Raw genomic sequence first — 12,897 nt, 5'->3', positions numbered from 1 at the left:
TTTGGGGGAAGTGATGAAAGAGGAAAAGAAAAAGTTAGAAGGCATGAATGAGTGGATGAGGTGAGAATGAATGTATGAAGGAAAGGGAGTAAAAGTGGAAGTGGAGGGTCAGAGGGAAGGAGAGTGGGAAGTAGGGACCAAGGGAAAGAAAGAAGGAAATAGATTGATTTTGGAGAACCAAACAAGGCTTGATAGCACAGTGGCAGGGCATTTGCCTTGCATGCGAACAACCCAGGACCAGGCTTGAATTCTGTCCCAGACACCCCCTATGGTCCCCTGAGCCTGCCAGGAGTGATTTCTGAGTGTAGAGCCAGGAGTAAACCCTGAGTGCTGCCATGTGTGGCCCAAAACAAGCAAACAAACAAACAAAACCCACCAAATAACACAGGGCCCGAGTGCTAACACAACAGTAGGGCATTTGCCTTGCATGTGGACGACCCAGGACTAGGCCTGGGTTCGATCCCAGGCATCCCCTATGGTCCCCTAAGCCTGACAGGAGCGATTTCTGAGTGCAGAGCCAGGAGTAACCCCTGTGAGCCTCGGGGTGTGACCCCCAAAACCAAAACCAACCAACCAAACAAGGCTTAATTCTCCAAAAACCATTCCTTCTTTTTTTTTTTTTTTTTTTTTTTTTTTTTTTTTTTTGGTTTTTGGGCCACACCCTGTGACGCTCAGGGGTTACTCCTGGCTATGCGCTCAGAAGTTGCTCCTGGCTTCTTGGGGGACCATATGGGACGCCGGGGGATCGAACCGCGGTCCGTCCTAGGTTAGCGCAGGCAAGGCAGGCACCTTACCTCCAGCGCCACCGCCCGGCCCCAAACCATTCCTTCTTATCCATTCATTCATTCCCTCATTTGTTCATTCCCTCGGCCTATCAGATATGAGGAGATGCAGCAGGTTCATTCATTCATTGAGTCATTCATTTATTCACTCATTTATTCCCTCATTCATCCACTCATTTGTTCCCTCATTCATTCATTCATTCACTCAATCATTCCCTCATTCACCCACTCATTTGTTCCCTCATTCATTCATTCATTCACTCAATCTTTCCCTCATTCATCCACTCATTCACTCACTCATTTATTCCCTCATTCATTCATCCACTCATTCACTCATTTATTCCCTCATTCCCTCACCCATTCATTCTCTCATTCATCCACTCATTTATTCCTTCATTTATTCATTCCCTCAGCCTCTCGGATCTGAGGAGCTCCAGCAGGTAGCGAACACGCATCACTCCCCGGAGGCGATGCCCCCCTGCCTCCTCAGAGAGAGACCTCTGAGTCTAAGATCCCCTGCAGCCCCGGGACACATGAGAGTGTGAGAGGCGCCCTCAGGCCCCCACCCCGGAAGCGCGCCTGCGCCTGCGCCTGCGCGGCGCGATCACGTGACACGCCAGCCCCGCCCCTCCCCAGGCCCCGCCCCGCCCCGCCTCCCGCTCCTTAGCTCGCCCGCCCGCCCGCTAGCTCGTGCGGCCTCGGCTTGCAGCGGCGCCAGGTGAGCTGCTCGCTGGCCGGGCGCGGGCCGAGGCGGCGGTCGGAGCCCCGGGGCCGTGCGAGCTGCACGCGGGGGGCCGCCGGGGGCGCGGGGCAGCGGCCTGAGGTGAGTGCGCGGCCTGACGTGGCGGGGGCTCGGCGCTACGGACCCCCCACGGTGCACGGGCCTTGCTCGGGCCTCGATCCTGCGACCCTGGGGACTTGCAACAGGCGCTGCTGGATCAACATCGTGCTGTGCGCGTGGGATCGAGCCCCCCCCCCCCCCCCCGGCCGGACTGATTTTGGATCTCGGCCTTCAAGAGCCTCTTTTGCACCGGGGTGTCTCCCCGAGACTTGCCCTGGAGGGAGCCCACCCCAAAACACCTGCAGTTCCCCCCTCCCTCTAAGGACAAGCCCAGAGATGATGGTCTTGCCCATGCCAGAACCTTTGGCGGGGGCCCAGGAGACGGCCCTCCCTGGGCTGGGGGGAGACAGGAGAGCCCTGCGTGGGACTGGGCCTCGGTTTGGAACCCTGAGATGCTCAGGTTCGGCTCCCCAGAGGAAGGAAGGAATGCACAGCCACGGGTTCGAATCAGCACCCCAGATGAAAGGCTTCCACTTGAAAAGAAATAAGTACTCGCCCCCCCCCCCCAACTAGGTCCCACTAGGACCAGAATGATTGCACAGTGGGTGGGGTTGCAATCCTCAGCATCCTATATCCCCTCCCCCCAGGAGCACCCCCTTCAGTGAAGTCAGTTTTCGGTACTAGGAATAAGCCCTAAGCACTGGCTGGATGTGGCCCTAAAGCAAAAAGACAGACCCTTTTCTTCCTTCTCGAGTTGACTCTTGACCATTTGTTGCATATTTGGTTCCCTAGGATTGGGATTGTTGAGGACAAGATCTGTTTTGGAACTCCACGGAAGACTTAGGGTACCTGGCTCAGGGGATGATGGTATTGAGTTGGAAACTTGGAAAAAGCTCTTGACTTTGTCATCCGTGTGTTAATTCATTTTCTTTTCTTTTTTCTTTTGGTTTTTGGGTCACACCTGGCAGCGCTCAGTGGGTTACTCCTGGATTTGTGCTCAGAACTTGCTCTTGGCAGGCATGGGGGACTTTATGGGATGCCGGGATTCAAACCACCATGCATCCTGGATCGGCTTTGTGCAAGGCAAACACCCTATTGCTGTGCTATCTCTCTAGCCTAAATGCTAATTCATTTTCATAAAGGGTTTTTTATCCTTGGCTCTGTTCTCAGGGAACAGGAACACTCAGCACTCACTAGGGGACCATATGTGGTGTTGGGGATCCAACCTTGGGCAATCTTATCTCAGTACTAGCTGTCCTAGCAAGGGGCCTTGCTAGTGCCAGAGGGAGTTCAGTGTAGGGAAGGGCTGCAGGATGTGGAACAGCCACTGTGAAGAGAATAGGAAGACGAAGAGTCCCAGGAGTGAATTCCTGAGAACATTTATGGATTTCAGAAAGACAAACATGAGAAAGGAATGACAAAGGATGTTCTGCATCCTACTTCACTTTTTTTTTTTTTTAAACAATATGGTCAGTTACAGAAATGTGGCTATCCTGTGAAATGCTGTTTCCATCTGTTAAGTCAGCAAAGAGTAAAAAACACTGCTGATGAACTAGACAGAAATTCTCATACTTTGCTGGTGGACATATAAGTTGGTTCAGTTTCTATGGAGTCTAATCTGGCAGTATGCATTTAAATGACAAATAGACATTAAAAATAAAACGACCTTTGGAAAGTAGAGACGTTAGCAGGTATGGTGCTTGCTTTGCATGCTGCTGACCTAAATTTAATCCCTGGCAATAGCTAAACACATGGAGCATACACCCTGTTTTTTCCTAATCCCCTAAACACAAAGAGTACACACCATGTTTTCATTCCCCAAAATTCAGAGCACACATCCTACTTTCCCCTAACCTGGTTGGCTGACAGCTCACACCCTTTTTCCCCCCTAACCTAATTGGCTTAGACATAAATATTAGATTCCCATCTAAAATAAAGTGAGCTATTACCCCCTTCAAGTGCTCATGGATTTTTTTATTTATTTATTTATTTGTTTTGAGTCACAACTAGCAGCACTCAGGGCTTACTCCTGGTTCTGTGCTCAGAAATAGCTCCTGCCAAACTCTGGGGACCACATGGGATGTCCAGAATTGAATTTGGATCCATTCAGGGTCAGTGTGCGCAAGGTAAAAGCCCTATCATTGTGTTATCTCTGCACCTTCCCCCCCTGTGATTTAATGTGAGGGCCTGAAAATGGCCTGATGGTGCTTGGGACTATACACGGTGACGCTGGAGGGGAGTATGAACCTTGTGGTACCAGGGAACAAACTGGGATCAACTCATTGAAGGGTATACCCTAAGTCTTCTACTATCTCCAGTACCCCACCTTTTTTTTTTTAAAGGAATAAAAATAGTTTGAGGATATAATCCAGTGATGAGTTTATGTGTTTTGTTTGTTTGTTTTTTGGTTTTTGGGTCACACACCAGCAGCTCGGGTTACTCCTGGCTCTATGCTCAGAAATCACTCCTGGCAGGCTTGGGGGACCATATGGGATGTCAGGATTCAAACCACTGTAACTTGTGTATGCAAGGCAAATGCCATGCTACTCTCCAGCTCCAATAGTTTATGTTTTGCATGTTTAAGTGTCTAGATTTGATCCCCAGCACCAAAAACAAAACATTCCCTTTTCCTTCCACGAGATTGCCTTTGCTATGATTTCTTCTAATGTCTTTACTGTTTCATAGCATAATACTTAATGCATAAGAAATATTGGAGAATATGTTTTTAAAACTTTGAAAACATTCTATATGTATTCTGTAATGTGCTTTTCTTTCTTTTGTGACTCCCATGTTTCTATAAGTTGATGGCTGGAACTGGAGTTTTCCTTTGCTCTTTTTTTTTGGGGGGGGGCCCACAGCCACACCCGGCGTTGCTCAGGGGGTTACTCCTGGCTGTCTGCTCAGAAATAGCTCCTGGCAGGCACGGGGGACCATATGGGACACCCGGACTCAAACCAACCACCTTTGGTCCTGAATTGGCTGCTTGCAAGGCAAACGCCACTGTGCTATCTCTCCGGGGCCGTCCTTTGCTCATTTAAACTATTTCCTAGTGTTGTATCAAACCACAGTGCCTCAGCAGGTCCCATTCTAGTGATGGGCTTTTTGGTCTTAGCCACTGCTTGCTTTATGATGCATGACCTTTTGGGAGGGAGGTTGAGTCACGCCTGGCAGTGCTTGGGGTTACTTCTGGCCCTGTGCTCAGAAATTGCTCCTGGCAGGTTCAGAGGACCAGCCATATGGGTCTGCCTGGGATTTCTATGTGCAAGGCAAATGCCTTATTGCTGTGCTCTGATGGCCTTGAGTATATTACATTTTAGGTAATGTGCTTCTTTTTGGGGGGGGGGGGGTTGTTTTTTGTTTTTTTTTTTTTTTTGGGCTACACCTGGCAGTGCTCAGGGGTCACTCCTGGCTGTCTGCTCAGAAATAGCTCCTGGCAGGCACGGGGGACCACTGGGACACTGGGATTCGAACCACCACCTTTGGTCCTGGATCGGCTGCTTACAAGGCAAATGCCGCTATGCTAGCTCTCCAGGTCCGGTAATGTGCTTCTTTAGAGCAGGAAATTGATTCTTTTTTTTTTTTCTCCCCTTACGCTGTGTGTGTGAGTGTGTGTGTGTGTGTGTGTAGACTCTCTTCCTGTTGACCTTTGTGCACTGTATTTGTAGTAGGTGCAGCTGCAGTGCTTATAGCAGGTGGGGACCCACCAGAGTCTTGGTGTTCTTTGGGGTATTAGTCCTTTTGTCCATCTTCTGAAAAAATGGCCCTGTCCACTTCACAGTAGTCATAATGAGGAGGAGAAAGTTGTGGCCTGGACTGGGTGCCCAGGTGTGTGCTCAGCAATGGAGAGGGACAAGGGCTCTGAGACATGTGTGAGATGAACCCCAGTCCCTCGAGGAGCCGTACTCCTTGTGCTAGGTGACTGGGTCAGTGTCTGTGTTGGAACATGCCTGTGGTGTTCTTTTGTTTGTTTGTTTGTTTGTTTGTTTTTGGGTCACACCTGGCAGCGCTCAGGTCACACTCTGGCTCTACTCTCAGAAATCGCTCCTGGCAGGCTTGGGGGACCAGATGAGATGCCGGGTTTCAAACCACCGTCCTTCTGCATGCAAGGCAAACACCCTACCTCCATGCTATCTCTCCAGCCCACCTGTGGTGTTCTTGGTGCAGTGTTGGAGAGAGAAGTGATGGAACTAGACCTTGACCAGGGTGGGTGTTTGTTCTAGGAGACAAGATTAAGTGGGAGACCAGAAGTGTTCAGAGGATGCCAGGTACTCATCACAGGCCATGAGTTGAGGGGCAGGATGGTTTTGTACAAGATCGTGGGATGTTCTAAGCAGCAGGAAATGGTAATCAACACTTGAAAATTTGGGGTGGAATGGGGTGGGAGAACCCTGTGCAACCTGGGAAAGGAAGCCAGGGAGGATGGAACAGGAGGTTGGAAACTGATTGGAGCATCTTTGCAATCTGACCCAGAGTAGTGGCTGCAAAGGAGTAAGGTGCATTTATTTGCATTGATTTGGGCATGCAACTGACCTGGGTTCGATCCTGTATGGTCCACTAAGCACCACCAGGAGTTAATTCCTGAGCAATGAGCCAGAGGTAATCTCTAGACACCCATGGGGTTGGTCCCAAACCCCCTCCCCCCAAAAAAATCAGAAGGATCATCTTATAAGGGGTTAAAGAGGAGAAGGGCTACTCAGGTCATGAGACTTTCAGTGTGGAAAAGACAACAGTGCTAGTAAAGAGTGTATGGTCCCCCAAACCCTACCAGGGAGTTTCTTCGAAGGCAGAACCAAGAGTAAGTCCTGGGTGTGGCCTCAAAACAAGACAAAACATAAAAACACTACAGAGTGATATATAGGGGTAAGATGCTTTCTTGCTTGTAGCTGACCCCACTTCTTCCCCTGGCACTAGGCTAGATAGATAGTACAGAAGGGAAAGTACTTACCTTGCATATGGCTATGGTGGATATAACCCTGGTTTGAATTCCCAACTCCAACTTAAGTTCCCCAAAGTACTCCCAGGGTCATTCCTGAGCACAGAGCTAGTGTGGCAAACCACCTCCCTTGTTTAAAAATAATCTCTGGGGGCCAGAGAGATAGCCTGGAGGTAGGGTGTTTGCCCTGCATGCCGAAAAACGGTGGTTTGAATCCTGGCATCCCATATGATCCCCTGAGCCTGCCAGGAGCAATGTCTAAGTGTAGAGCCAGGAGTAACCCCTGAGTGCTGCTGAGTGTGAACCAAAAACTAAAAAAAAGAAAGAAAAATAAATCCCTGGTACTACCTATAGTCCCCCACATTCATACAAAGAAAAAAAAAACCCCACCAAAACATTCTAAAAAGAATGTTCATCACCAGGTCTTGTTAAGTTACTGTTTAAATCAGACCCTCTACAGGTGTTACTTTGGTGCATTTGTTTTGTTCTTTCTCAGGGAGAGTGAGTAATTCTGGAGATCCTGGTCTATGCTGGTTCTTTCTGATCACTGGTAACTGACTTTTAGCTTTTCCCACTGGGAATTACCACTTTGATTTCCCCCTGGTTATGGTTAAGGAACCCGAGAAGCAGTTTGGGTATGCCATGGTGGATCCTGTCTTCTAGATGAAAGGGAGTGGGAGGGTGTGAGAAATCTCAGTGATGAAGGCCAAGTGTGGACAAGCTGTGGGAGGATAGGGAGTCTGGGTGTGAGACTGCAAGGACACCCAGGGAAGAGGCCTGGGAAGGAGGAGCTGGAGCTGGTAGCCTCCAGTGCCTCCTTGGGAACAGAGCTGGCAGGTCTTGCACAGGGTGGAGATTGGGTCTTGCTGCCTCACTCCCCTCTCCTCTCTCTTGCCAGCTGACGCCCACGGTGGTGAGGTCTGGTGTGGTGGTGAGAATGGCGGAGGAGCAGGAGATCACGCAGCTGTGCAAGTTACCCACGCAGCCCTCACACGCACATTGTGTCAACAACACGTACCGAAGCGCCCAGCACTCACAGGCCCTGCTCCGAGGGCTGCTGGCCCTCCGGGACAGTGGCATCCTCTTCGACGTGGTCCTGGTGGTGGAGGGCAGACATATCGAGGCCCATCGCATCCTGTTGGCTGCATCCTGCGATTACTTCAGGTGAGTCGACTGCCCTCAGTTAATCACAAAGATCTTGTCAACTGTACCAGATCTGCTTGCTGGCACCAACCACCGGATGGACAGAGGGGTCCCGCAGAACCCCCAGGTCACTCCCACAGACCTTCTCCCATGGTTCTTTTTTTTCCTTGTTGTTGTTTTTTGGTTTTTGGGTCATACCCAGCAGCGCTCGGGGGTTACTCCTGGCTCTCTGCTCAGAAATCGCTCCTGGCATGCTTGGGAGACCATATAGGGTGCTGGGATTCGAACCACCGTCCTTTTGCATGCAAGGCAAATGCCCTACCTCCATGCTATCTCTCTGGCCCCTCTCCCATGGTTCTTGTCAACAGTGAGACACAAAAGGGAGTGGAGAGTTTTCCTAGAGTTTTTATGTTTTGCTTTTGTTTTTGAAAGGTTCTATCTCTCCTGGGTATGTTCTGTTTTCTTCTTTGTTAGTCTGATTTTTTTTTTTGTTTGTTTTTTGTTTTTTTGGGTCACACCCAGCAGTGCTCATGGGTTACTCCTGGCTCTGTGCTCAGAAATTGCTCCTGGCAGACTCAGGGGACCATATGGAATGCCTGAAATCAAACTCAGGTCTTTCCTGAATTGGCCTCATGCAAGGCAAACACCCTACCTCTGTTCTATCTCTTCAGCCCCTTGTTAGTTTGATTATTTGGTTATTGTGCCATTCCTGGCTGTGCTCAGGTGCTGCACCTGCCTCAGTGCTTGGAGTCTCTCATACCTGACTCAGTGCTGGAGGTCACCCGAGGTGGTTCGTAGGACCATGTAGTGTGGCGTATAGAACCTGAGCCTCCTGCATGTGAAGCAGGCGCTCAACTCTGCATTGTCTCTCTAGACCTCTATCTCTTTACTTGAACAATAATGTGCTTGTTTTTATCTGTAATGTTGCACTTTAGAAAAATTAATTTTCTGCTCTGAGAACAGTATGTTGGTGTGAAGTACATTTTTTTCCTACATTAATCTCGCTTCTCTAGCATTTCATTGAGGAAAACTTCAGATCTGAAAAGTACAACCTGGGTACTAATTGTTTTTTTGTTTTGTTTTGTTTTTTTTTTGTTTGTTTTTTGTTTTTGGGCCACACCCGGATGTGCTCCAGGATTACTCCTGGTTCTGCATTCAGAAATCACTCCTGGCAAGCTTGGGATACCATATGGGATTTTGGGATTCAAACTGGGGTCTGTCCTGTGTTGGCCTCATGCAAGGCAAACGCCCTACCACTGTGCTGTCTCTCTGGCCCCCTATAATTGCCTTTTTATTTATTAATTTATTTAGTTTTTTTGGGTTTTTTTGGGCCACACCTGGTGGCTCTCAAGGGTTACTCTTGACTCTGTGCTCAGAAATCACTCCTGGCAGGCATGGAAGACCATGTGGGCTTCTGGGAATCTAGCCAGCGTCCATCCAGGGTTGGACGCATGCAAAGCATATGTCCTATTGCTGTGCTATTGCTCCAGCCCCTGCAACTTATCTTTTTTTTTTTTTTTTTTTTTTTTTTGGTTTTTGGGCCACACCCGTTTGATGCTCAGGGGTTACTCCTGGCTAAGTGCTCAGAAATTGCCCCTGGCTTGGGGGGACCATATGGGACGCCGGGGGATCGAACCGAGGTCCGTTCCTTGGCTAGCGCTTACAAGGCAGACACCTTATCTCTAGCGCTACCTTCCCGCCCCGAAACTTATCTTTTAATATCACCTGACCCACACACCCCTCCCTACCTGCCCCCAGCGAAGTTCTAATGCTGGCTGGAAGTGCTCACATGTTTAGGAACTGTGTCAAGACCTCTAGTTGCTGATGGGCATTGAAATTGAGCCATTTGATAAAGCCTGTATGTACATTGGACAGGTCATCCCTGCTGGTTCTTTCGCTGGCTGACATTTATCTAGTTCTACCTTCTCCTCCCTGGGCTCTTCCAGCATCTGGTTCCTTACCTTCTATACCCCTTTGCCCTCCCATGGGTTTCTCATGACTCTCAGTGACCTGTCCCTGCACCTGGCATACTGAAAAGAGCTGGCATCCTACCCTTATTTGCACTAGTGAGGCTTTGGGGGAGAGGATGAGCCTCACCCACAAGCCGGCAAGAGTGTTGCTTGACAACCAAAACTCTAGTTCCTGGGCTAAAGAAATAACACAAAGCAGGTAGGGCTCTTTCTTTCTAGTTTTTTTTGTTTTTTTCGGGCCACACCCATTTGATGCTCAGGGGTTACTCCTGCTAAGCGCTCAGAAATCGACCCTGGCTTAGGGGGACAATATGGGATGCCAGGGGATCGAACCGAGTCCTTCCTTGGCTAGCGCTTGCAAAGCAGACACCTTACCTCTAGCGCCACCTCACCGGCCCCAGGGCTCTTTCTCTGATCTGGTTTTGATCCCTAGTTTTGATGGAAGCCTCATGTTCCAAGACCAGGACATTGGAGAGACAGGGGTCTGGAAGCAAATGCTGATGCAGGAAATAATCCATACACACACTGAAGGGGGTGAAATGGGCTCAGGAATTTCATCACGTAAACCTTCTGCTCCTAAGAAGTAGATAGCTCTGTGGAGGAAAGCTGGAAATGCAAGAGAGTGTTTTCCTGAGATCCAGGGTTTTTATTAGGAAGAATCTAGACCACACCCTGGGTGAAGAATAGGGAGGGACCTAGTTAATCTAATATCTCCCCCTAATTGACTTTATAGAAAAATGCAGAAACATGAGGTAAAACAAAGTAATTTGCATCCCAAGGTTCTAAGAGAAGGGCAGATACCTTTAACTAAAAGATAAAATGGTTGGCAAAATTTTTGCATAGGCACAACAAAAGGTGGGAAAATAGAAAGAAAAAAAAAACTTTTGGCCTAAAATCATGGGTGTCCTTTGAAGCATCCTGCCATAAAACCAATTACAGGCTCCAGGCATACTAATATGTCTAACCCCAAAGTCTTTCTTCCAAGTCCCAGGAAATGTTCTCCTGAATCACAGTGTTTGCTGTCAGGTATCAGTAATTGGAGATGTTGGTGTTGGTTTTAGCACGTATCTTATGTCGAAGTTAGGATGACCTGAAGTGTTTCCTGATTTCATCTCACCGTTATGTGGTGAGGTAGGGAAATTTGCCTTCAAAGCAAGTTGTTGCTGATTTCCAAGCCCTAGTCAGGTTAGTATGAGGCCCACCTGGAACAAGTTTGTGTCAAGGCAGTTCCAGGGTCTGTCCTGATAGAAACCTGTGGCAGGGCCCGGAGAGATAGCACAGCGGTGTTTGCCTTGCAAGCAGCCGATCCAGGACCAAAGGTGGTTGGTTCGAATCCTGGTGTCCCATATGGTCCCCTGTGCCTGCCAGGAGCTATTTCTGAGCAGATAGCCAGGAATAACCCCTGAGCACCGCCGGGTGTGACCCAAAAACCAAAAAAAAAAAAAAAAAAAAAAGAAAAAAAAAAGAAACCTGTGGCCAGAAGCAGCGGTGGTGTCCTGAGCAGCTGCATTGTTCTGGAAAGCTCTGGAGGGTGAGTCGACAGGGAACTTCCAAAGGATCCTGCAAAAGTGTCTTGCAAAGGATCCTTCACCACCAAGGGAGCGAGCTCCAAGCTTTTCCTGCTGCAAATGCTCCAGACAGCACTGGGAGGTTGTTTCAGCCAAGGCTGGTCCTGGGCTCCCCCATCTGTCTGTTGTGTTCTGGGCAAATATAAACAGTCACAGTCACTCAAGTTGGGTAATCCTGATAGAAGGTCTGTTCCCGGTGTAGGTGCAGAAAACTGTGCTGGATCCAAAGATGGGACCCAAGGTTCAGGGGTGATTTAGCTGATGTCCAAACAACTAAAGCCTAAGTCAAGTCACTATGGTAAATGTTCAGGGTGGAAGACCCTCTGTAACAAAAAGCTTGAGTTCTCATTCCTAATGGATAATAATTTCTCTTAGTATCTAATGTTTTCTGAATTTAATGTGCCTATACAAAAAGAACGGTACCACAGGATACCATTGGAGGCTAAGAGAAAAAAAAAAAAACCAAGGGGCCAGAGAGATAGCATGGAGACAGTGAGTTTGCCTTGCATTCAGAAGGACAGGGGTTCCTATAAACTAGTTCTATCAAGGACTCCAAGGGTATTATTTTTTTTTACTATCTTCTAAGAATTCCTACTAGCAAATCTAAAGAAAAGGGGTAAAGTTATAATTACATAAAGAAATATACAATAGGGGCTGGAGAGATAGCATAGAGGTAAGGCGTTTGCCTTGCATGCAGAAGGACAGTGGTTCAAATCCTGGCATCCATTATTGTCCCCCGAGCCTGCCAGGAGCAATTTCTTAGTGTAGAGCCAGGAGTAACCCCTGAGCACTGCCAGGTGTGACCCCAAAACCAAAACCAAAAAAAAAAGAATATACATGAATATACATATTGAGAAATATACTTACAAAATATACAAAGGGCCCCGGAGAGATAGCACAGTGGTGTTTGCCTTGCAAGCAGCTGATCCAGGACCAAAGGTGGTTGTTTCGAATCCCAGTGTCCCATATGGTCCCCGTGCCTGCCAGGAGCTATTTCTGAGCATACAGCCAGGAGTAACCCCTGAGCACCGCCAGGTGTGGCCCAAAAACCAAAAACAAAACAAAACAAAAACAAAAACAAAATATACAAAGGGTCCTGAGCAATAGCACAATGGTAGGGTGTTTGCCTTGCACACAGCCAACCCAGGAGGGACCTGGGTTTGATCCCTGGCATCCCATATGGTCCCCCAAGCCTGCCAGGAATGATTTCTGAGTGCAGAGCCAGAAGTGACCCCTGAGCAATACTGGGTGTGGCCCAACAACCTACCAGTCAATGATTCATTTATAGGTCGTATTAGGAAAATTGACCCACGTGGAATGGGTCAAAGTGCTTCAAGATATAAAGCTGGCATGTCAAATGGAATAATTTTCCAACTCCTTGGAGTAATCAGTGTTGATGGAGGAGAACTTTGCTGGAAAAGGCTTCATGGCTTAAAATGTGCATAGAACATTCTTTTTTTACTTTCTTTTTGGGCTATACCCAGTGGCACTCAGGGTTACTCCTGGCTCTGAGCTCAGAAATTGTTCCTGGCAGGCATAGGGGACCATATGGAATGCCAGGATTCAAACCACTGTCCATCCTGGATCTGCTGCTTGCAAGGCAAACGCCTTACTGTTATGCTATCTCTTCAGCCCTTGCATAGAACATTTTTAAAACAATTATAATATTTAGGGGCTGGAGAAATAGCATAGCGGTAGGGCATTTGCCTTGCATGCACCT

At 48.4% G+C, this 12,897-nt stretch overlaps 1 protein-coding gene across 1 annotated transcript in view; it reads left to right on the top strand.

The window, feature by feature from the left end:
• The first annotated feature begins 1,470 nt into the window (after positions 1 to 1,470).
• The window catches only part of KLHL22 (kelch like family member 22), a 35,844-nt gene continuing 24,417 nt past the window's right edge, over positions 1,471 to 12,897 (top strand). The window contains exons 1-2 of the mRNA XM_049764609.1: positions 1,471 to 1,605; positions 7,395 to 7,660. Coding sequence (XP_049620566.1) covers positions 7,434 to 7,660 — 227 coding nt within the window. The 5' untranslated portion in view covers positions 1,471 to 1,605; positions 7,395 to 7,433. The remainder of the gene's footprint in view (positions 1,606 to 7,394; positions 7,661 to 12,897) is intronic.

This window comes from Suncus etruscus, chromosome 17 (genome assembly GCF_024139225.1).
Source record: "Suncus etruscus isolate mSunEtr1 chromosome 17, mSunEtr1.pri.cur, whole genome shotgun sequence".
NCBI lineage: Eukaryota > Metazoa > Chordata > Mammalia > Eulipotyphla > Soricidae > Suncus > Suncus etruscus.
The sequence above is the reverse complement of the archived record's forward strand: the minus strand, read 5'-3'. Positions and strand labels throughout refer to the sequence as shown.